General features: G+C 37.8%; 8 protein-coding genes across 8 annotated transcripts; 4 read left to right on the top strand and 4 right to left on the bottom strand.

Moving 5' to 3' along the window:
• Positions 1–67: 67 nt before the first annotated feature.
• Positions 68–3,038, top strand: BATDEDRAFT_23003 (uncharacterized protein; the record flags this gene model as incomplete). The annotated part of the gene is made up of 12 exons (XM_006676618.1): positions 68–465; positions 559–598; positions 691–782; positions 1,039–1,150; positions 1,235–1,310; positions 1,416–1,498; positions 1,597–1,689; positions 1,852–2,088; positions 2,163–2,315; positions 2,387–2,673; positions 2,754–2,904; positions 2,958–3,038. 12 exons carry the CDS (start codon positions 68–70, stop codon positions 3,036–3,038), a joined length of 1,803 nt encoding a protein of 600 aa, XP_006676681.1.
• A 61-nt stretch (positions 3,039–3,099) lies between these two features.
• On the bottom strand, positions 3,100–7,748 carry BATDEDRAFT_34457 (uncharacterized protein; the record flags this gene model as incomplete). The annotated part of the gene is made up of 11 exons (XM_006676746.1): positions 3,100–3,714; positions 3,852–4,808; positions 4,885–4,999; positions 5,108–5,259; positions 5,385–5,496; positions 5,575–5,774; positions 5,841–5,976; positions 6,099–6,187; positions 6,289–6,374; positions 7,235–7,332; positions 7,674–7,748. 11 exons carry the CDS (start codon positions 7,746–7,748, stop codon positions 3,140–3,142), a joined length of 2,595 nt encoding a protein of 864 aa, XP_006676809.1. The 3' UTR covers positions 3,100–3,139.
• Positions 7,749–9,300: 1,552 nt separating this feature from the next.
• Positions 9,301–10,049, bottom strand: BATDEDRAFT_23001 (uncharacterized protein; the record flags this gene model as incomplete). Its single annotated transcript, XM_006676617.1, has 2 exons — positions 9,301–9,391; positions 9,553–10,049. The coding sequence occupies 2 exons, from the start codon at positions 10,047–10,049 to the stop codon at positions 9,301–9,303; spliced, it is 588 nt and encodes a 195-aa protein (XP_006676680.1).
• A 1,024-nt stretch (positions 10,050–11,073) lies between these two features.
• On the top strand, positions 11,074–11,538 carry BATDEDRAFT_86419 (uncharacterized protein; the record flags this gene model as incomplete). Its single annotated transcript, XM_006677004.1, has 1 exon — positions 11,074–11,538. One exon carries the CDS (start codon positions 11,074–11,076, stop codon positions 11,536–11,538), a length of 465 nt encoding a protein of 154 aa, XP_006677067.1.
• Positions 11,539–14,678: 3,140 nt separating this feature from the next.
• On the bottom strand, positions 14,679–16,959 carry BATDEDRAFT_22999 (uncharacterized protein; the record flags this gene model as incomplete). The annotated part of the gene is made up of 4 exons (XM_006676616.1): positions 14,679–14,807; positions 15,684–15,769; positions 16,023–16,144; positions 16,286–16,959. 4 exons carry the CDS (start codon positions 16,957–16,959, stop codon positions 14,679–14,681), a joined length of 1,011 nt encoding a protein of 336 aa, XP_006676679.1.
• Positions 16,960–18,380: 1,421 nt separating this feature from the next.
• On the top strand, positions 18,381–19,101 carry BATDEDRAFT_36642 (uncharacterized protein). Its single transcript, XM_006676793.1, has one exon. It carries the CDS (start codon positions 18,393–18,395, stop codon positions 19,038–19,040), a length of 648 nt encoding a protein of 215 aa, XP_006676856.1. The 5' UTR covers positions 18,381–18,392; the 3' UTR covers positions 19,041–19,101.
• A 1,263-nt stretch (positions 19,102–20,364) lies between these two features.
• BATDEDRAFT_86421 (uncharacterized protein) lies at positions 20,365–20,577 on the top strand (the record flags this gene model as incomplete). The annotated part of the gene is made up of 1 exon (XM_006677003.1): positions 20,365–20,577. The coding sequence occupies one exon, from the start codon at positions 20,365–20,367 to the stop codon at positions 20,575–20,577; it is 213 nt and encodes a 70-aa protein (XP_006677066.1).
• A 3,463-nt stretch (positions 20,578–24,040) lies between these two features.
• Positions 24,041–24,848, bottom strand: BATDEDRAFT_86277 (uncharacterized protein; the record flags this gene model as incomplete). Its single annotated transcript, XM_006676874.1, has 1 exon — positions 24,041–24,848. The coding sequence occupies exon 1, from the start codon at positions 24,770–24,772 to the stop codon at positions 24,041–24,043; it is 732 nt and encodes a 243-aa protein (XP_006676937.1). The 5' UTR covers positions 24,773–24,848.
• Positions 24,849–25,075: the final 227 nt, after the last annotated feature.

The raw sequence follows: 25,075 nt of genomic DNA, 5'->3' as shown, positions 1-25,075 counted from the left end.
TGAAAGTTTGAATTCAAAGTCGAATTGCAGCTGCCGAGATTGTGAATATTTGTAACTGATATTCACTATGCTGCATGATGATGTTTCCATGGATAATAACGAGAACTTGTTTTGTGCTCCACATCCTCAGCCATCTTCAAAAGAGTTGCGTCTTGCTCAGATCTTGATTGATTTGGGTTATTCTTCAACTCCTATTGATACTATTTCTAATAATACTGCTACTGAGCTGGCCAAACAATTACAATGGACTTTTCAATTGGATTCAACACATTCGTTTGTTGATTGGCTATCGGATACATTGAACTCTCATTACCGTATTCACTTGAACTCAGATCCATCCATGACTACTATGACGGAGATTGACAGAGAATTACAGCATATTGGTAGCGATGCGCATTTACTTCCCACCACTAAACTGGAATATATTGGAGGCTTTGATGTTTTGTCGGAAGAAGAAGCATTATTGTATGTTGAAACCATCAACTTTTGAGGATTTGTTTATTGGAATTCCATGATGGGTTGACACTCTAATGTTGTATTCTGGCTGTTTTTATTTAGATGGGAATCGTTGCAGGCCAGTGGAATAGATTACGAATCCGTAAGTGTTCAAAGTTGATTTTATTGTTTTCGAGATTTGTACTTTTTGATATTGTATTGACCTTGTAAATAAACCATTTAATTGGTTTGTAGTGGGAAAAGGACGATCATTCAAGTGAATCTAGACGAGAATATACTCGGCCTGAAGCGGTCTATTCAAGCCCAGCTCAAATTGAGCACATCAAGTATGTGGCCTTGATTTATACATGGCTTAAATATCTGTCATGCTTGTAAGATGCCTAACTCCAATTCCTATTAAAATCAGATCACAGGTTAGTTTATTAGAAACCAACTCGGAGAGCTTACAGAAGCATTTAAACCTGATCAAGGCACAGCGCAAATATATAGTGCAAGTATTACGGCGTTATCAGTGTGCCTATGCTTACCATAACTGTTGCTGACATTAAAATTCGCATCTTTCATTGATATCAATTTACTTAGATCTGCTCATCAAGAAATAATACTAAAACGGGATAGACTTGAACGTGTTCAAGATTCTGTAAACTATCAGCTCAACCTTCAAAATGACCGTATTGTCAATGCATCTGCCAAGGTATTGCTGGGTGTCATCAGCCGATTACCTTTTTGTGACAAGTTGCTAAATACATGCAGCACTGTCTATCAAAACCTATTTTAGCTGGACCTGGCAGTTGATCAGTGCGTGAAAAGCATTTTAAGTGTTTTGGATGTACATAGTGATTTACCAACTTCAGGTAAGTATTGATCTAGTAAAAGTATTTTGGTCGAGCTTTACACTACCTATTCTACTAAAAATAGACTGATTAATGTAATTTTAAATTTAATTGACACTATTTAAGAAAATATGCTGGTTCACCATGCTGAAAAATTGAAAGATGTGTTTGATAAACAGCAAAAAGTTTTGGAAGCCCCACTGGAATGGGTAAGTTTGATGCATTACAGTTGCACGCATCAAAAAGTAAATTCACCTTGATTTTAAGCTGATATATCATTTACATTACACTTTATTCATATATTTAGGCAGATCGCTGTCAGAAAACCCATGTGCACCACGGAGAACATTTCCTACCTTCTTGGGCAATACAAGAGATTAAACGATTAAAATGCATGCAAGTATTTTTTAAATGCTGGGTGGATGAATTCATCTACAAATGTTTGATTGATTACTTGTAGCTTGGCATATAGTGTTAATGCAAACTAGTATTGTTTAGTGAGCCACTTTCACATCGACGCCATTTTGCAGCATTAATACGATTCACTTTTCTGACTAGCAAGCTCGAATACTTGTCTCGTTGCAGCTCTTTGGAGCATCCATTCACTACCTCTGATGTTTTGTCGACTGACTTATTATCCTCTCTTGACCAAGAGCAAAGTGAGCTGAAAAAACTCAGAATAAATGTACTGGAGCAGCTATGGACAGAAGCAGCAACACGTATTGAATCTAGATTTTACAATGTATTGTACCAAAACAAAATGGTACAGATAGACTCAATGGTTGATCAAATGCAACAGGTATAAAATATGTTTAAATGCATTGACGATGCTGATTTTGGGGACTAATAGTAGTAATTTCTTATTTTATATAGTTGATGCAGAGAATGGAGCGTCGGTTTGCTCAAAATCAACTTGTATCGATTTTGTTGAACTCGGAAGCTGTAAAAATTAAAACAAGACAAGAAGCCATAAATGCATTGCTGGGACGTCTGGAGCATATTGCGGCATCTACTAAATCAGTTTTAGTATGAACTTTTGCTATTAACAAACTCTATGGTTTGATTATTGTCTTACAAATGTTTTGCCATGTTTGTAGGAGTTTCTTGAAAATCCAGTGTTTGCCGAGCAACAACCCTCGCCGTATTACATTGCTGATCACGATCGTATGGCTGTGGCTTTTAACAAATTAATTCCTCTCACCACTTCATTTGATGCTTCGCTTTTACAAACAGATCTTGTGGATACAGCTACGCATCGCAACACAGTCATGACGTCTACCAATGCACTGCTAAAAAGATTAAAGGCTCTACATCAAAAACACGTTCAATTGATGTGCCGTTTTGGGAATGCTATCCCCTCTATATCGTCTTGTACAGATATACTGTGAGATTTTTAATGGGTTATCTTGTTAAAATGCTTATTACATAAAAGTTGATAAACTCATCCGTTTTCTGATACAATAGACTACAAGATTGCTTTACTCTCTGCAATATGGTTTATGCGGAACCACATGCATCGGTGGTGCTGAGTGCTCCTAGAGAAGTGTTTGATCAATGTGGACGTGTTCGTAAAGCAGTGTCAGAACTTCAGCCCTTACTCCAGCAGGCAGCCAAAGTGGGTTAATTGCTTTTGTAGTATTTTGCTACCTTGTTCTGGTTTAAAACTAGCGCTTACATCCTCATCTTTTTCACGTTCAACATTTAAATTATGGAATGGCTACGATGATAGGTGATCCAGGACACTACTGAAACACAATAAACGTATATATGCTTTATAGACAAATACAATTTAAACCCCAATCTAGTATTTAAAAATGAAGCTCCCAATAAAGGAGCATTGTCAGTTTAATTTAAAACCCCCTTGAGGTTTGAAATTCTTGTTGCATTCCAAGCATTTTTTGTTGCTGTTGTGATGGTTGCTGACTCAAAGATATAGATGAAGGTCCTCCATTAAGAGCACCTGTAGCAAATGGGTTATGCATAGTGGTAGAAGTGGTAGCCGAAGACATTATGCTATGTCCGGTTAGATGAGGTGTCATGAATGCTGCCGTTTGTCCAGGCACTTGTAATCCCGGTGTTCCCTGTCGAGCAAACGGATTCATGGCATTTATGCCTTGACTGTCAGTACCAGTTCCTGCCATAGCTCCAAATGGCGCGTTTCCCGAAATCCCTGTAGACATGCCATGTAATCCAGAACCGATCTGAGGAACACCCAAAATAGAATTATGGTTGCTAGCGTGTACTTGAAATGCTCCTGTGCTAGCATTGGCGAAAGAATTACCACCTGTACCAGAAACAACCCCAACAGAGTAATTCATTGAGTGAGGAATCGTGTTTGAAACGGGAATGGACTGGGGGGGCAGAAGCAAGGCAGTGGAAGTAGCCGCAAACCGAATCGCTTGATCTCGGGATTCAACGTCACCTCCTAGCCGTTTTAAACGATCCAATAAGGGACTCTGGAGTGTTACTCTTTTATTTTACTCGAATGAGTGGGGAGTCTGCCCCTATCCTTTCTCACACATACCTCCATTCTTACTCAGCAAATATATATTACAAACTCACCTGCACGCATCGCCATCGGACTGTTGGGTGTATTTACTCCTTGCATGCCTCCAAATTGCGGTAATCCCAGTCCGGCAAACGGATTATAAGCGGTTGATGCCCCACTATTTCCTGTCGTGTTATGAGTTGCAAACCCACCTGTAGATTGTGCTGCAATAGGTTGCTGATACATACTACCTCGGCCAAAACCAGCAACGCCAAACGGATTGGTGGGATTAATTGGAAGTTCTGGCTGTGACATGTTGCGTCCAAACGGATTATTGGTTGCATAAGGTGACACGCCTATATTGGTATTCGTATCCATAAGCGGCAATTTGGGAGCCATGTTTCCAAGCTGGCTAAACGGATCTAGCTTTGGTGTGGCGGATGATACCATGCTAGATGCTTGCATTTGTCCCATATCGCCAAAAGCCGTGAATGTATTTACGGGAGCTGGTGAAGCAGGAGCAGCAGGCAAAAATGGATTATATGCTGATACAGAAAGTGGATGATTTGGTTGAGGCGTATAGCTTGAAGCAGAGCCTTGCATTCCTGGATTCATATAAAATGCATTACCAGAAGCTTGCGTATTAGCAACACTAGGTTGTTGCATCCCCAGAGCCTGTTGCTGTTGTCCTAATACAGTCGATCTTAAAAGCATATCTGATTCCTGCAACTGTTGTTGTAATAACTGCTGATTATGCTGTACAGTCAAGAAAGGATTATCACTAGACATGACTGCACCAGATTGATTACCAAAACGATCAGCATTAGCGCGCTGAGAAAATCCATCATTGGGATCCCAAAATGCATCAAAATTGGCTGCAGGATATTGGGCTTGAGATTGAGCTGTACTAAATGCACTCATTTCTTGATCAACACTAGAGAAGAAATCAATGAGCTGTACATCTTTTTTCTCTGGTTTGGTTTGTGTAGAGTCTTTAGAAGCTGACGCTGTATTGGTAGATGATTGGGGTGCTAGTTTGATAAATGCGTGAATTGAAATGAGTATCGCAATAAAAACAGCGAGTGTCCAAGATTGCACGTATAATACCTGTTCTATCAGACTTTTCTTTCTCCAGTCTTCGTTGTTTATATTCAGCCCGTTTCTCTTCAAAATCCGGAGCACGAAGATACTCTTCCAAAGATGCAGCCAACATCAATGGAGGCTATATAAAAATTCAGCAGTTCAAATCCCAATTAAAAATAAAGCCGAGTCGTCATCAAAAAGCAATGTTTGAATAGTATTTTCTTGGGATAATGGGGTTTAAGCTTACGTGGTGAAATATAGGCACATCGACACCGGTTTCTCGACGCACTTTGCGACCTGTTTCAAAAAACTCGAGTGTCTTTTTTGTCTGCACTGAAAACTTTTTGTAAATCTCGAGTGCCTTTGCTGCATTTTGTCGCTCCATTTCAAAGTAGGATCCTAGATAGACATAACACCATTTATAAAGCTTGAGTTAAAAGTAGTGTAATTTAAACAATAGAATGTCGCAATCAACAAGATCAAAATTTTGAATAATGGCCAGTAGTAGATATAGTAAAACTCACCAAGAATCCGTAGAACCGCTTCGTTCAATAAATGAAATAAGCTCATCATATCCCATGTCAGCAATCTAAATGCCTGAAGAGTGACAACCTGATCCAGATCCTCCACATACCACTGTCGTTGAACGATTCCAAAGCATGATTAGTTCAAGATTACAGGCTAAATTCAATATAGAAAAATACTTGCACATACAGAGCATTTGAGTAAAGCATCAATGTGTCGCTGAAGCAGAGAAATATCTTCCAAAAGTCCATCCTTGATTTGCAGTGTACGGAATTTCGCAATGGCAGTATCTTTTTCAGAAATCCAGTCTATTTTGACTGCTTTAAAAACGGACACTCGTTCTTGTAGATAGTTGGAGTATGTATCTATGTTTTTTGACTGAATTGTTCCTATCAAAAATACAGGCAGATTTAGCCATCATGTCATAGTATTTAAACAATCAAGTACCACACTACCCATTGGATGACCACTTTTATCACGGAATCCTGCAGTACTCAGTTTATCAGTGTTGGAAGACAAATAGCCCATAACCCTATTTGAATCACCCTCTTTAATCAACACATGGATGAGAGTCAATGTCTTGAATACAACCTAAGTATTGACAGTGATTCTTGGTTAGTCCAACTATGTTGTAGTCAAGCCAGAGTAAATAATTTAAATCAATAATAGAGGCTGTATTACTATTGAACTAACAGCACTGCAGTCAAACATACAATCCAGTTATTTTCTCTTAGTCGTGGAGAAATGGCACGGAACAGCTCAGACATGGATACACCGTGTTGGTAAGTGATGTCGACAAGCACTAATAACAAGACTCAATTAGTACTCAATATATTAAAGTAGTGTCAGCCAAATATGATGTATTGGCAACCGCTCTGTAATCAACAACTGTCAATAACTAACATCTGACATGTTTAGGTTTCAAAGCACGAATGATATTAGTAGTCAGCCTAAGCACAGCATAGTTGTAGTCCATCCCAAACTTTTGGCTGATAAGTCAATCAAGTCCTAAATGCAGTGATGCTCTGTTTCGATTGGAATCTGACGAGAATAGCGAACCGACGCCGCGTTCAAAGTGAAGTTGTGGAGAGTTTTGTGGAGTTGCGATGACTTTCAGTTGAGGGTGGTCAGTACTCACGTGGTAAATAGCATGCTTGCAGTGTCTGAAGGGATCGATTCAGTTGCACAAATTGTTCTGCAGACGATTTGAGCCATGAAGATACTGCAAAGCATCGATTTGTTCAGTTGTGGCATTTTCATCGCAGGCATTTGTGGTCGTATTCACGTAAAATCAATCACTTGCAGCGACTTCAAAGTAATGGTTTGAATACTTTGTGCCTTTCTATTACACATTGATCTTGTAGGCACAACGTTCGTCGTATGATATACACAATCAAACCATCAGTTTGAACTGGAGTAATCTCATCATTTGACATGGCCATACATTGTACAATGACCAAATTGATGCATTGCAATCCAAATATTGGTTTGATTGTTGCCAAATCTATACAAACTTTGTATTTTAATCAGATACATTCGCGTTCTAGTTCAACATATTTTAGGGATGCAACTTTACATGCCAATCACTACAAACAGTATCAATCAACTAAACAGTGTATATGGCACAATGCCAACCAATAAACTGATGCCAATCATTTCATGAGACTGGCTGTTTGTTATACACACTCTTATTTAGTGTTGCATTTTATGTGAATACGACTGTACTGTAGATTCAGTCGTATCAATTGAATTGGGGTTAGTATTTTCAATGACTTGCATCGATTCGTTGCAATCTAATATGTTCAGTGGATTATAGATTTGACGGTATCGCAGTTTTACTAAAGCTTACACTCGTGCTCGAGCAAATATCAAATTGTTTTTACTCGTAACCATGTACGCATATATATGCTTGATCGTTTTATTGATGGACATTTCTTGAATGACAAACTGCATATGATTTGATACACATCAGTCATTAGATATTCTATTATCGGCCAAACCCTTTAGCACAATAATCTCTGCATTTAACATCTGGTTCTGCTTTCAAGTTTTTTAACCTGAAAACAAACTCTTCTAATTGCTTTTTAGCCATTTGATTTGCTTTTGATGTTTCTGTTGGTGACGTGACTGATCCATACGTTGCAGCCTCCATTGCAATTGATTTAATGTCATGCAATAATCAATTGGCTTTTGAATTCGAGTCAATCCGAGTTGAGTGAAACAGTTTGTAATTCCAGATTATCATGGTTTGTATTCAATCTATGTGATGATATATACATGGAGCTTACACACAGTTTGACCACACGAGACAGCGACTGTGGTACGGTATCCAATGCCAGCAATATCCCGTTATTGTGAGACATTATATATTGCTGCCATTCAACAATAACATGTGTGTATATATGCGATTTGAATAAATGATCGTGTTACAACCCCTGACTATCCAAGTACATATTTGAATTGGCATCTGGAACTTGGTTGCAGGACTATCAGAGTCTATGCATATTTGCATGTATAGTTGCCAGTTTATGCTCCAAATTCAGTGACAGATAATCCACCAACGCTGTGTAGGTAGATTGCAATATTTGGGGTGTTTTCAATGCATTTTGTCCAGTAGTGTCTGGGATACGCACTGTCGAGTTATTGTGATGCCACATCATGGTTGTAAGTTGATACACGTTGGTATTCATCACTATCATTCACTCATTCATCACTGACATGCTCTTGATCATACCGATCTGTGTTGAATGCGTTGCATAGTATTGAATTGTTGTGCTGAATGCAAGTGCTGGTTTGAACGTGCTACATCTGAGCGCAGTTTAGTCAAAATCTCATGTTGAATACTAAACATGGCATCCGAGTGATACAATCAAACGTGTTTCACCATCTCTCCAATTTTGGATTTGTGAAACCTCGATATTATACATTCCATCATTCATCAGATTGTCTACCTTGTCACGTCAACGCAGCTCCGATCGTACTTGAGTCTACATATTGTCCAAACTCGACACTCCATGTTAGTGTATGTTGAAACATCCAGATCTTTGAACTGGTCATGGGTGGAAAACGTTGACTCGGATCCCCATACGGAACATTGATCTCGTTTGACACACTATGCATGTCCTAGCTGGATACGGTATAACATTAGCGCAACGAATAATGTATGGGTTGAGTTGAGTTGATAAATCATCGCCAGATTCAAACACCTCCATACCATCAATACCAAATGCATCCATCGACGCGCTGAATGAGATCTGGTTCAAGTCACTGATGTCACTGGTGTCACTGATGTCGCGATAATGTAGTGCCCTCGACAATTCAAACCAAGGCATTTGCTGTTTGACAGTATGTATGTAATGACTTGTTTGCTGCCAACTTTGAATACGAGTATGTCAGAGTGAACTGGGATTGCATTTGATGTTCCATGTGTACGACTAGGTACTGCACAATATGTTTACAATGATGTGGTGCTAGATAATCGTGTCAATGGTGTCAATGACTCAATAGTTGATGATGTGATGGGTGTAATACATGGCCACTGATCATGTCTATACACAGACACTCGTTTTACAGGAAATGGTATGGTAGGAGCACATTCAACTGTGACATGGCTCTGCATAAGTACCATTCATTTTAGGATATGTTTGAAATGGCGTTGATTAATGTTTAAAATGGGTTGATGCATCTAAACTAGCTTTGAAATCAATTTATGGAACTTCACGCTAATGCATTATGAATAGCCTGCGACCATGATGAATCTAAAATCATTAGTATCGACTTGTTTGGGTAAATGATGGGCAGGTTTGTATGAATTGGCCAATACTGAATTCTGAGACTGTCAAGTTACATTTTAATGATACAACAGCCTACCCAACAAGCCAATACTGGGTTGAATCCAATTTAATCCAATCCGATTTAATTTAATCCAATACAATCCAATTTAATCCAATGATCTGATTTTGAAATTGCGCGGGTTGCACGAGTTGCCAAATTCAGCAAGTTGTGGCTAAAGAAATGTAAATGGCAATATTATGGTCTTGCATCATCTTGGCAATGGTGACTGTCCAACAAAGCTGTCTTGTTCATATGGGGTTGTATTTTACTTGGCTATCATCAAACTACTTTGAACTGTTGTGTATTTGGAATGAAGCATGGTCGACTATATACTTTGAATTATGACGTTTCATGCATTCAATAATATCATTCTCGTCAATCAGATCCAAAACAATGTCAATATCCGTATTAATCATGGATTGATTGTTACCATTAAACAATAATGTATTATCTGAAATATTAAATTGAATTGTATTTTCAGTATCTACATTTTGCAGCATATACCCAAATTGAATATCAAGCCAATATCCAATGTTTTGATTGGTGATTTTTCCGGTATATTTTGCATCAACTCTTCCACATTGGTGAACATGTGTCTTGCACTGTATTGTTTTGTATTTTGGGTGGAAAGGATGTTTGTTGATATGTCTATTAAACTGTCGCTTTAACTTGCTTGCTTGGTTCCAATGCTCTATTTGTAGTTGAATCAGTTGCTTGTACGCCTTTGTTGCTTCAACTCGACTCCTGAATCCTTGGATACGTTTTGTAAACCGCAACTTGACTTTGACGAGTTTAACATCAATATTCACCGTTGATCCAACCATTTTCATGATATTGTTATTGGGGTTTTCCTAATGGCAACAATAAATCAACGACAAAACTCAATCCGAGCATCTCGTAATGGACTCTGTATGAGCCAATTCAACCACTATTTTTGTCCAAATCAGAATTACTTTGTAACAGGTTTCCAACATTTTCAACGAGTTTAAATAATAATAGAAAATAAATCCAATCCAATTGTTTGTTGATACAATTCCAAAATGTACTTTCTTGGGTTTATTCAAAACCACTTCAATGACATTACACATCACAACCACATCCTTAAGATCCAAGTATCTACAAACTTTGGTCGTGAACTCGATCTTCATCAAACCTAAAAACGGTCAAAAGTATCATGTTGTTGAACGAAATCTAACCAACCATCTTGTGAAAGTAGCAACCCACTATGTGTGCAATGATATTGAACCTATTACTCATGAAATCATATCTCGATATATGCTCAAGTCGGACAACCCAATCAAAGTGGATCCCAACATGTTGGAATATCCAGACGGATACTCTTAAGCGGTAACCTATGGCAAAGCTAATTCTATAAAAAAGCACCAACTTAAAATCCCAAACAATGGATGGTATGGATGCTGCATAAACTAACAAGCATTGTATAACAAATAAGCTATACGCAAGGTGAAACTTATTTAAGGCAATGACTATCGTTCCCTTTATACAAGAACTGGGAAGCTTAGGACCCTCAACGGCGAAGCTTAGAGTGAAGATCTTATATCTCCACTCTCTCCCTTAACTACTTCTTATTTTACTATAAAAGCTAGAATGCTTACTTTTATCAATAAATAACTCTTCAAACTATTTCATCTTTCTAACTACTTTATTACATCTTTTCACTACTCTTGAAAAGACTAAGTTTGCTGATCTTGATTTAAAGTGCAACTTCCTCTTACACTTCTGATTTGTTCTCTTCTGATAACTACTAACAGTTACAGATTATATTCTACTTTATACTTTATACTATTCCATCATTAAAACAAATCAACGAAGCTCTAAATATTCTGACAGGTTATGAGCCCAGAAGAGAGCACAAGAGTCAAGGTCGCGGACGGCTTATTCATACCACTCCTGACTAATACAAATTTCCAAGATTGGAACAATGGCATTCATGCTGCAATGAGCAGCTTTAATCTATGGGAGCTTCATATTAAAATCGCCCCACCAGAAGAAAAGACCAATACATTCATCGTGAATGATTACAAGGCATATAGCATACTTGCCACCACTACTGGCAAAGAAAACGATGACCTAACCCATAACAGTGAAGGAGCTCCACTAAGTGCGCACGATGCCTACAAAGCTATCCATGCCCACTATTCTACTGGAAGCACATCCTCACGCATACAACTATTTGCAGATTTAAACGCCATGGTTTACGACCCGGATCAAGGCGTAGAAGTGCTTTATAACTCTATGATGAAATTCGCAAGAAACTGGCAAATCAAAAAAGATGCTATCCTGACGTCGAATTCATAGAGATGATGATAAGTCGACTTATCGTGGTATCCCATCACTGGGGAAATCTACGGACTCGCTACGACAGACTGTCAGAAGAGGAGTTCTCTACCACAACTACAAGGAGAGATCTTTTGGCCGAAGAACGGTCACTAATTTCTGCAGGAGTACTACCTCCAATAACTACTGGTGAACACGCACACCAGGCAAACACGAGATCAAATACAAAGCTCATGTCAAAGAATTCCAATCGGAACAATGCAAATCAAATGCAAAGTAGTAACGGACGACACACAGCTCCGCAAAATCAAGATTCTAAAAGATCACCTTTCTGGCCAAACGGAAAGAGAAAAGTCCTATGTAACAACTGTGGAAGACTAGGCTCCCACACAGAAAAAGACTGTAGACTGCCTACCCAAAACAGCAACTACTACAGCCAAAATAATGATACATATGGGTTAAATGCTTGCGACATCTCGAAAACGCAAGATCATACAAGTACGCTCGAAACACCTCAAGACGAGTTTATGTTTCAAGCAACAAATGGTACAAATGGCATGCAGGACAAGCTCATACTAGATTCAGGAGCAACAGCTCACATGATCTGTCACAAAGATTGGTTGACCGATTTAGTCCCAATCACACGTGAGATTCACTGTTCTGGTGCAGAAAAGCATGTGGCAACTGCAAAAGGAACCTTGACGATCGAGTCCGAATACAACGGAAGAAAGTCAACGATTCATCTGGCAGATGTCTTATATGTGCCGACATTCAAAGTAAACTTGCTCTCGGAGACTAGCTTCCTGGACAAAGGCTGTGATATCGATATCACAAGATACTCTCGGACCATATACGCTGCTAACAAGAAGCCTATATTACTGTGCAACCGAGTTAAAAATCTAAGCATCGCCGACTGTACCATTCACGCACCCATTCATCAAAGCTACAGATCACAAATTGTCGATGATAGCGATAACGATGATGCATATTTTTCATCGATCGCTTCCCCAGCTGTATCTCTAGAAACATGGCACAAAAGATTTGGCCATTTAAACACTGATGCTAACAATGCATTCTTAAACGGGGTTATCACTGAAGATCTTTACATCGAATTACCTGAAGGATACAACAACAATATCAACAACAAAGATTCGGGCAGAACTGTCGGAAAACTACAAAAAGCCCTATACGGACTAAAACAGTCTCCTCACAAATGGAACGAAATTCTCGTCCAAGAATGTACCAACTTAGGATTCATTCAATGCATCTCGGATCCATGCATTATGATCAAACGTGATCAACATCTATTCGTCATGATCGCCATATACGTTGACGACATATTATTCGTCGGAAACAATCGACCATATCTTGACGAAGCTAAAAAGGACTTATTCAAGGTATTCTCTATGAAAGACCTAGGACCAATCCATACATGCCTCAACATACGCGTTATAAGAGACAGGCAGAACAAAAGGATCAGCGTATCTCAAGAACATTATCTAAAGGAGGTACTGACAAGATTCAACATGACAGATTGCAAACCTGCATGTACTCCATTTGATCCTGGAATAGTTCTGACACCTGCTCTAGAAACAGAAAATACTACTGACGCGCCATACAGAGAAGCCGTTGGGTCATTAATGTACGCCATGGTTGCTACAAGACCTGATCTAGGTGCTGCTATCGGACTAGTTTCCAGATATTTGCACAAGTCAAACGACTCTCATTGGACCGCCGTAAAACGTATATTAAGATACGTAAAACATTCAATCAGCTACTCTCTTGTACTTGGTGGGGATTCCCCTACTCTAACAGGATATTGCGACGCTGATTGGGCAGGAGATGTAGACTCCAGAAAATCTACTTCAGGCTACGCATTCTTTATTGGAAATGGATGTATCTCGTGGAGATCAACAAAACAGACCTCAGTGGCTGTATCTACCATGGAAGCCGAATATATTGCAGCAGCTACGGCAACTAGAGAACTATTATTTCTCAGAACTCTGCTAAAAGAACTAGGATTCGAACAGCTAAATCCTACTATACTTTACTCTGATTCGCAATCTGCAATTGCAAATACTAAAAATTTGGCTCCAAATCATGCTGCTACAAAGCATATGGACGTGAAACTAAAGTTTCTTCGCGATCAAGTAACAAACAAAACAGTATCGGTCGAATACGTAAAAACAAACGATCAAGTCGCCGACATACTTACCAAAGGATTACCACGGTTCGCCTTTGACAAGCTTTCAGACCTACTCGGACTTTACCCTGTTCAAGGCGTGGTGGGGTGTTGGAATATCCAGACGGATATCCTTAAGCGGTAACCTATGGCAAAGCTAATTCTATAAAAAAGCACCAACTTAAAATCCCAAACAATGGATGGTATGGATGCTGCATAAACTAACAAGCATTGTATAACAAATAAGCTATACGCAAGGTGAAACTTATTTAAGGCAATGACTATCGTTCCCTTTATACAAGAACTGGGAAGCTTAGGACCCTCAACGGCGAAGCTTAGAGTGAAGATCTTATATCTCCACTCTCTCCCTTAACTACTTCTTATTTTACTATAAAAGCTAGAATGCTTACTTTTATCAATAAATAACTCTTCAAACTATTTCATCTTTCTAACTACTTTATTACATCTTTTCACTACTCTTGAAAAGACTAAGTTTGCTGATCTTGATTTAAAGTGCAACTTCCTCTTACACTTCTGATTTGTTCTCTTCTGATAACTACTAACAGTTACAGATTATATTCTACTTTATACTTTATACTATTCCATCATTAAAACAAATCAACGAAGCTCTAAATATTCTGACACAACAAACTCTTGAAATCAAACATTCAATTCGTTGATGAAAAGTATCATTCAAAATCAATACAAGCCACTTTATCATTGAATCAATGAGTTGCTGAACGAGAGTTACTACGATACATTGTATTGTGTGTATATTTTACATTCTGGCTTAGTACTTTGATCAAAAGTCATCATCACACTGTAACGGACGCTCAGATCAATGTAGACCGAATGACTCATCATGTATTTAGCGATTTAGATGTTCTTGGTAAAGTGATGGGAAAACAGCACACATTACAGCATAAATTGTATCAAATGGTAATGAGTGCCGATGTAGACGCCAAATATGTTAAATATATCATACTATGAATCCGTAATCTTGATGGAACCCAGCACCATTTCTTGGGTCAAGCAAATGCTGGAAAAATACATCCAGTTCATCGTTTGCCATGTCGACACTTGACTTGTTGTATCTGATATTCCAAATCTACCGCATACAGTGGTATTGTTGGTGAATCATCAATTACATTCAAAGTATGTTTGATGGTTATTGTGGTATTATTTTCAAACGATTTGCTGATTTGAGGTAGCCAGTAAGTTATCATGATTGTATTGTTTGGATTTTGGTAAATATTGATTATTTTCATAACCACCGACTATTTACTATTTTGAATACTGGTATCTGGCCATGGGATATGATGACAAATGACTTTAATGTGTCCAATTTCAATTTCAATTCTGATTGTGATTGGGATTCCTGTTTTCATGCAATTGGCCAACGATTTTGAACATTCATTTCCGTCGACCCAAAATACATTACATCCAGTTTTGAAACAAGTCCTCAAACAAGGGTTTGATGCAAGTTCTGTACAATAGTCAAATCCTGTTGTTCTGGATTTGCAATTCTTGTCATGATTGTGTTTTGTCTACAGAAATACTGATGCTTTACAATTATCATGCTCACAATTAATCATTTGTGATTTGATGGTTCTTTCCAGCATCATGTTGTGTAAAACTCGGACAGTCCTACAAATCGGACAGTTCCATTGGGTTCAAGATATACAGGATATACAAAGTGATTGGCATCCTGACATTGAATCAAAAGTGTTGTAACAACTTCATGGCAAATGGAGCAAGTGAGTGTTTTGATGGAGTTGGTAGCTTACATGGATTTCATGGATTTCATTGATTGTGATTTATAATAATCGTACAGAAAATATAATATTGTATTTTGACTATTATTGATTGACATAATGTTTGATGTTGGACGATACAATCGATACAATCAATACACAGATTGAAAGAAAGTTGTTCATTCAGAGTAGATTAACAAGTGATTTCCACAACGATGGACATGATTGACATGATACCGAGTTGTCTCACCACAGTGTAAAAAGACTGCACTATCAGTTCCACGATCATTGGTAGCAACATCATCATCACTGGAATCTGAATGTGTCGTCAATTGATGAGACATTGTTGGTTGACAAACTGTCTCACTGCAATGGAAAGAGACATTTGAGTTGCTTTCATTATTGCTTGAATTCAAAAGTGTCAACATCAACTGTTGGTATTCACACTCACTACAATGACAACTATTGCTGTAACAGAAACCAGTCTCTTGTAATGAATACACAATTTTATCGAGTATTTTCAATGATCAAAGTAGCACTCGATTCCATCCATTTTTCGATGCTCTTACTCTGGTAATCGACAGGAGTACAGCCATCGTCATCATCATATGGACAATATTCATCATCAGATTCTACACCACCAGCAATACACCAAATGAGACATGCTGTCTTGTGTAACTCTAGTGCGTTCCTGTTTGATAGTCGAGTGAGATTGTTGTGAATGAAATACAATATCATTTCACTGTTGGATTCGACTGTTTGTCGATTGTCAGTTTATCTCTTTTGCCTTGTTCTGCGGATAACTTTCAAATCTTCAATTGTCTCAATCCACTTCTTGTGCTTGTCACTTGTTGAGTCATTCGTCTCATTGATCACTTTGATCACCAGTTTGTCATCCACTACATCCACATATTGCTTTAGTTTACCAAATTGGTCATGGCACTTGATACACAACAACAGTCCGTTCTGTATTTGATGTTTCTGTGTCAAACCAGCTCGTTGCAGGATGGATGATTCGTTGTATGCCATTCCAATGTTCTTTTGGGATATGATGTGTGTTCCTTGCAAGGACAGCTCATCCCAGCAAAACAAGCAGACACTGTCTCTCTTCTCAACTGCCTTGTTCAAGTCCTTGTGCTGTAGCTCACTCACTTTTGCAACATAGTCCAGATCATCAGCAGAGTTGGTTCTTGATGTTGGGTTTGATGAAACTGGAGTGTGACAGCTGGATGAATCGTTGTAGTCTTTGTGGAATGGCAGTATGTAATACCCAAACATGTCATCAATGAATGTACAATGATGTTTTGGGTCTGCCAACTGGATCTTGGTTGAGAACTCTTGCTGCTCTGCAAATTGGTTGGCAGTCAGCAGGTTGTGCAGTCGAGTGATGTGTGAGGTTTCTCCCTCTTGGATGATTCCCAAAAACAAACCTCGTTTGTTGTCATCCTGCCATTCAGACTTGACTCTGTGTTGGTATGGCTTGAGTGCTGATTTGGTAGTATTCATTCAACAGTTGTGTTGTTGCTGTCTTTGTTGTTTTAATATTCATTTGATGTTTTTTGACAAAAGAATGAAACTCGAACCAACCAAAATAATTGCAGTCAACAATCAAATTGGACAATATTCACCAATAATCTTTTAAACTCGTACAGTTTGTACAGTGTTGTCATAAAAGTCATGGTTTGGCACATTTTCATCAAGCTATCAGTGAGTATCAGTGAATATCAATCAACAAAATTGGTCTCGTTGGTTGATATACTATTATAGTGTAATCGATTGAGTTGAATTGACACTCGATTGAACAATACAAATAAACACATGACAAATTTTAAACAATATTCAAAGTGTGTGAATTTGAATACATGACAAATTAATACAATTTGACAGTTGTAATTTCACAAAAATGCTTAATTTAACAGTTGTAATTTCACACAAAAATGCTTAATTTAAACTATTCAAAGTGTGAATTTGAATACATGACAAATTAATACAATTTGACAGTTGTAATTTCACAAAAATGCTTAATTTAACAGTTGTAATTTCACACAAAAATGCTTAATTTAAACTATTCAAAGTGTGAATTTGAATACATGACAAATTAATACAATTTGACAGTTGTAATTTCACAAAAATGCTTAATTTAACAGTTTTAATTTCACACAAAAATGCTTAATTTAAACTATTCAAAGTGTGTGAACTTGTTTCACATTATTCACATGACATTAAATTTTGGATTTAAAGTCCAATTTTTCCTTTCTTTTCTTCATTACATTTCATTCCACTCTATTCTATTACATTTCCTTTTGCTCTTTCTTCTACTCTATTCCTTTCTATTTAAACAAACTCTAATGGAAAACATACCATTCTACATTCAATACCTTCACAACCAACCTGTAAAGGTTGAAACTCATTATATCGGCGAACTAGAAAGAAGAAGGCCACTGACTGACGTTGGTGGCCTGGTTGCAGCTTACAAGACTGCCACCACTCCCCTCCTTGACGGGATTTCCTTAGCACACCTCACCATCCACTCTGCTGTTGATGGTCCAGCCATTGCTGGGAATGTGCTCCTGGCCTCTATTCAAAATCATATTGGTTCCTACGAACATCCACTCATCATTAAATCCAAGAGTGATGCTAGCTCAAGCTTATCGGGTGTTGGTCCATCCCGCTCTTACAGGAGATTTGGTCAGACCGAAACTGCTGGTGCTGCCGAAAAAAATGTTTCTTTTGAGAGCAGAGTTCTCGAGTCACTCGACTCATTGCAGGCCGCTACTACAAAAAACAGCAGATCGCTGGAGCCTCTTGTCCAGGACTTTGTTAAAAAGTTCTACTACACAAATGACACGAGAACCAAAGTCTCAAGAAGCTCCGTATTCAAAAATAGCCTGCTAAAGTACTATTACGGCATTGAAGAAAAAGTTTCGCATGTCAAATGCATGATTTCAAATGCCCCCCTGCCTTCAACCGTAGTTATTGCAGGGCATCTATTCAAATCGTGCTGGGCTGCATCTTGTCAAGACCATCTTGATTTTGAGGACATCGATAATCCACGCAACGGTCTACTGATGTTCAAACCGTTCGAATTTGCATTCGACAATTCACACATCTGCTTCCTATACGACTCAAAAACGGACCAGTTTAAACTCAAGATTCTGAACCCTTTGCTCAAACCAATGACCATCAAGGAGTACATAAAAAGCGAAAAGGAGATCAATGAAAATAGCTTGTTGAAATCCAGAGATGCATGGATATCTGAGCTTAACCAACAACAGGCCATTGATATGGATGCTGCCATTACTGCTGTTGATAATCTCATGGTAATTCTTGATATGGGATTCGCTGATTTTGAAGGGTGTCCAGTGCTCTCTGGGGCGAATGGTAACAAGTGCTATGGTCGATGTCTGTCTTTTCAGGCGTCAATGTCGCAGATTTTTGCTCTGAACAAGGGCTGGATTAAAAAAGAAGAGGTTAAATCACCAAGCATGTTCACTGAATTGGAAGAAAATAACAAAGAGCGGATATTGGAATGGATGAGTAGTTTGTCGCAGGACAAATTATTGCCAACGTCGGCGATTGATGATTGAACCTGATTCATGGCTAATTCGTCGAGTGTTTATAATGTGTTAATAAAACCAGTCATATATCATTTGGTGTTGTTAACCTGTGGTTTGGTGATGGTTTGATTGCAAGTGATTCTTGGACACAACATATTGCAAACCAAGCAACTTGACTACTTGAACGATTCAAACGACTCGATACTAACCGGAATTCAATACAATTGTTGAATAGCCCGTGTAATATCAGATCTAGTCAAGTCAACAGACACGACACTCAATACAACTATATACAGCAAAAATGCGTTGGATTCATTTGTGATTGCATACTCATCAATCTTGAATGACAGTGTTTGTGCAGTTTTGGATATAGGTTGTATGGATATTGCAACAAACATGTGGTATTATAGTATGACTGACATATACTACTATTGGATCAAACAACATAACAGTCAAATATAATGTCAAATATATATGTGCATAGAATGATCACCAAACCTGATCGGTCGTGTATCAATCATAAACAACTACCAATTAGCAACAAGTGTCATTCGTATACATTGACAGAATCACTACAGACAACACCAACAATTACAAGATCATGTGCAATATATCAAGAATTGTGACATGGTTTCAATAAACCAACAACAACTGAACAAATGACATTGCAATGATTATTCACAAAACAAGGCAATCAAACGACAATGTTAGCGACGATTATGTTGGACAATATTCAAATATTGACAGTCAAACATTGGTTAACCAACAGTTGTACGATTATACAACTGATCCGTGTATTGACAAGTGATCAACATTGATCCAGTCATGGTTAAAACGGTGTATCACAGGACTTGAAAGTTGACAGTATTGTTGTGGTGTAATATTAGCAACTACGCACAACTTGACATGAATGACAGTGTTGATATTGAGACTGTCAATGTATTACAATGTATTGGTCAACAGTGATTGCAATCAATGACAATATTGCAGTCCGTTCAATCCAATTGTTGATTGGAACAATCATTATCCACTTGTCAGATTCAGCATGTAAATGAATGTTTTGTAACACATTTACTAATCCAACAATCAAACTCAATCTGAATATTGAATATTATAATGTAATCAATTGAGTTGAATTGACACTCGATTGAACAATACAAATAAACACATGACAAATGTTTAAACAATATTCAAAGTGTGTGAATTTGTCTCACATTGTTCACGTGATATCGAGTTTTGGATGTGAGACAAATTCACGTTTTGATCTTTTTTTGTCATTTCATTGTTCCACTTCATTCTATTCTATTCACTTTATTATATTCTATATTCTATTTCTATTCTTTTACAAACTCTAATGGAAAACATACCATTCTACATTCAATACCTTGACAATCAGCCAGTTGGTTTGAGAACTCATATTCTCAACACCAATACTTTTGTCTGGGTTCAAACCCTGTTTACTGTTGCTAACTTGGTTGCTGCTTTCCAAGCACTTCCCAACTCTCCTCTTGCTTCTGCTTTTGTTGGTGATATCACTCCATTATGTGATGGATGGAGTGGAGACTAGCTATAATTCCTGGGACCCTATTGCGAGCACCAACCAGATCACCAACATTATCAAGGGGAAAAGGCCGCAAAGCAGTCCTTTCATTATTGATGAGTTCTCAAACCAACTGGCTGATTGTCAAGGTATTGAATGTAGAATGGTATGTTTTCCATTAGAGTTTGTAAAAGAATAGAAATAGAATATAGAATATAATAAAGTGAATAGAATAGAATGAAGTGGAACAATGAAATGACAAAAAAAGATCAAAACGTGAATTTGTCTCACATCCAAAACTCGATATCACGTGAACAATGTGAGACAAATTCACACACTTTGAATATTGTTTAAACATTTGTCATGTGTTTATTTGTATTGTTCAATCGAGTGTCAATTCAACTCAATTGATTACATTATAATATTCAATATTCAGATTGAGTTTGATTGTTGGATTAGTAAATGTGTTACAAAACATTCATTTACATGCTGAATCTGACAAGTGGATAATGATTGTTCCAATCAACAATTGGATTGAACGGACTGCAATATTGTCATTGATTGCAATCACTGTTGACCAATACATTGTAATACATTGACAGTCTCAATATCAACACTGTCATTCATGTCAAGTTGTGCGTAGTTGCTAATATTACACCACAACAATACTGTCAACTTTCAAGTCCTGTGATACACCGTTTTAACCATGACTGGATCAATGTTGATCACTTGTCAATACACGGATCAGTTGTATAATCGTACAACTGTTGGTTAACCAATGTTTGACTGTCAATATTTGAATATTGTCCAACATAATCGTCGCTAACATTGTCGTTTGATTGCCTTGTTTTGTGAATAATCATTGCAATGTCATTTGTTCAGTTGTTGTTGGTTTATTGAAACCATGTCACAATTCTTGATATATTGCACATGATCTTGTAATTGTTGGTGTTGTCTGTAGTGATTCTGTCAATGTATACGAATGACACTTGTTGCTAATTGGTAGTTGTTTATGATTGATACACGACCGATCAGGTTTGGTGATCATTCTATGCACATATATATTTGACATTATATTTGACTGTTATGTTGTTTGATCCAATAGTAGTATATGTCAGTCATACTATAATACCACATGTTTGTTGCAATATCCATACAACCTATATCCAAAACTGCACAAACACTGTCATTCAAGATTGATGAGTATGCAATCACAAATGAATCCAACGCATTTTTGCTGTATATAGTTGTATTGAGTGTCGTGTCTGTTGACTTGACTAGATCTGATATTACACGGGCTATTCAACAATTGTATTGAATTCCGGTTAGTATCGAGTCGTTTGAATCGTTCAAGTAGTCAAGTTGCTTGGTTTGCAATATGTTGTGTCCAAGAATCACTTGCAATCAAACCATCACCAAACCACAGGTTAACAACACCAAATGATATATGACTGGTTTTATTAACACATTATAAACACTCGACGAATTAGCCATGAATCAGGTTCAATCATCAATCGCAAATATTGTCAAGCGTGTATTCCTGGTTTAGTTGATGATGATCCGAGTATGCGGTATTCGTCACAGTTTGATTTGGTCCAAACAGGTTTTGTAATGGTTTCAACAATGTCTGATGAATGGCATGCTACAATCGCAGTATATTGATATTACCGCATTATACAACTGTTTGGTTGACCAACCGACTCGAATGTTGGTGGATTACTATGCCAATCGACTGTTTTGACCTGATATCACCATACTTGACATACCAACACATGCGACATATGATGGAGTGTGTAATTGCAGTTTGATTGATTCAATGTTGTGTTACGACATGTGTTACAACATCAGTCACCATGTGTAATATAGTTTGTATATCCAACAACACATTGGAGTGATTGATTGTCGTTTCGATCGATCGAATGTCAATATGTTTGTACAACAGTTTGGTACAACTGACTGTCCATGGATTATTATCACACGAGTCAATGCTGACCTGATTTACGATATTCAGTGTTGTTGGAATATCAACACAACATCAACACCAAACATCAGATCGACACTGCACGTTGATGTTGATGAATGCAACATGAATATTGAAACAATGCATCATAATGCGTACAAGTCGCAGATTGCAGTTCAAACTCAATGCAAAGTGCACATTGTTACAGTTTGGTCATGAACAAAGCGATACACACAATGTGCAGTTCATGTCTACGACTCGACTGATTGGTAGACAACGACCATTTGAATTGTTGAACAGTAAACTGATCAGTAAATGACCATCAAACGCATGGCTTGGTATCGACATTCAAGCAATCACCATGATTGTAATATTTGCAAGTTGTCCACAAGTTGTTTACAAACGACCATCAATTGACAATGACATGCATGTCCATGTGCATAGTTGACTATACAATATACTACATGAACCAATATACATCATGATATAATTGTTATTTATCAAAACACTCCGACACACTAGTCAAAGCGATCATCTTGTTTGACACGCTGTATTCAGTACCATTTGATTAGTGTCATTGAGCAACAGACTACGGATTGTATTGCACATCTTCAAATCCATAAACAATATCAACAGTAAAGTTGCATGACAACGACTCATTCAGCACTTTGAGACATGATGTCGTAGTGTAACATTTTAATATAAATGCTTTGGCATTTTGTTTGGTTTTTGGCAGTTGCAGGCATTCCGTTTGGTCAATTCCATTGATTATCGACTACACAAGTATGTTGTCAATCTGGTCGATTCATGTATTCAAGACATGTTCCAAACACCTGCGTTGTTATTTGATCCAGTCGGCAACGCGATCGTGTTCATTCATGGATTGTGAATTAAACTTTGGTCACCACTTGTGTCTTGTTATATTCCAAATGTCATCAGAATGTATTGACTTGTGCAATCTGTGTTTCAACGATTCGTGGTTGCTGTTTACATGCGTGCAAGGCAAAAAGTGAGCTACATAAAATACCAGAACAACCCACGGAAAACAATCACAAACGAGAGCAAGGAATATTCCGATGTGAATTTCTTTTTGATTATACATCATCCACTACCAATATCAATAAGTTTCAATATATCGGTTGTAAAACGATCATATTGATGCAGTATTGATCATCAAAATGGTGTTTTTTGAAGCCATTACACCATGACATTGACTCGACACAACTATTGCTGTAACAGAAACCAGTCTCTTGTAATGAATACACAATTTTATTGAACATTTTCAATAATCAAAATAGCACTCGATTCCATCCATTTCTCGATATTCTTACTCTGATAATCGACAGGAGTACAGCCATCATCATATGGACAATATTCATCATCAGATTCTGCACCACCAGCCATACACCAAATGAGATATGCTGTCTTGTGTAACTCTAGTGCGTTCCTGTTTAGTAGTCGAGTGAGATTGTTGTGAATGAAATACAATGTCATTTCACTGTTGGATTCGACTGTTTGTCGATTGTCAGTTTATCTCTTTTGCCTTGTTCTGCGGATAACTTTCAAATCTTCAATTGTCTCAATCCACTTCTTGTGCTTGTCACTTGTTGAGTCATTCGTCTCATTGATCACTTTGATCACCAGTTTGTCATCCACTACATCCACATATTGCTTTAGTTTACCAAATTGGTCATGGCACTTGATACACAACAACAGTCCGTTCTGTATTTGATGTTTCTGTGTCAAACCAGCTCGTTGCAGGATGGATGATTCGTTGTATGCCATTCCAATGTTCTTTTGGGATATGATGTGTGTTCCTTGCAAGGACAGCTCATCCCAGCAAAACAAGCAGACACTGTCTCTCTTCTCAACTGCCTTGTTCAAGTCCTTGTGCTGTAGCTCACTCACTTTTGCAACATAGTCCAGATCATCAGCAGAGTTGGTTCTTGATGTTGGGTTTGATGAAACTGGAGTGTGACAGCTGGATGAATCGTTGTAGTCTTTGTGGAATGGCAGTATGTAATACCCAAACATGTCATCAATGAATGTACAATGATGTTTTGGGTCTGCCAACTGGATCTTGGTTGAGAACTCTTGCTGCTCTGCAAATTGGTTGGCAGTCAGCAGGTTGTGCAGTCGAGTGATGTGTGAGGTTTCTCCCTCTTGGATGATTCCCAAAAACAAACCTCGTTTGTTGTCATCCTGCCATTCAGACTTGACTCTGTGTTGGTATGGCTTGAGTGCTGATTTGGTAGTATTCATTCAACAGTTGTGTTGTTGCTGTCTTTGTTGTTTTAATATTCATTTGATGTTTTTTGACAAAAGAATGAAACTCGAACCAACCAAAATAATTGCAGTCAACAATCAAATTGGACAATATTCACCAATAATCTTTTAAACTCGTACAGTTTGTACAGTGTTGTCATAAAAGTCATGGTTTGGCACATTTTCATCAAGCTATCAGTGAGTATCAGTGAATATCAATCAACAAAATTGGTCTCGTTGATTGATATACTATTATAGTGTAATCAATTGAGTTGAATTGACACTCGATTGAACAATACA

Source organism: Batrachochytrium dendrobatidis, assembly GCF_000203795.2.
Source record: "Batrachochytrium dendrobatidis JAM81 unplaced genomic scaffold BATDEscaffold_2, whole genome shotgun sequence".
Classification (NCBI taxonomy): domain Eukaryota; kingdom Fungi; phylum Chytridiomycota; class Chytridiomycetes; order Rhizophydiales; genus Batrachochytrium; species Batrachochytrium dendrobatidis.
Note: the sequence above shows the minus strand (reverse complement) of the source record. Positions and strands in the feature narration are given on the sequence as shown.

Excerpts from the sequence above, each read along its gene's own strand:
- BATDEDRAFT_36642 (XM_006676793.1), top strand. The coding sequence starts at position 18,393 with ATGATTTCAAATGCCCCCCTGCCTTCAACCGTAGTTATTGCAGGGCAT.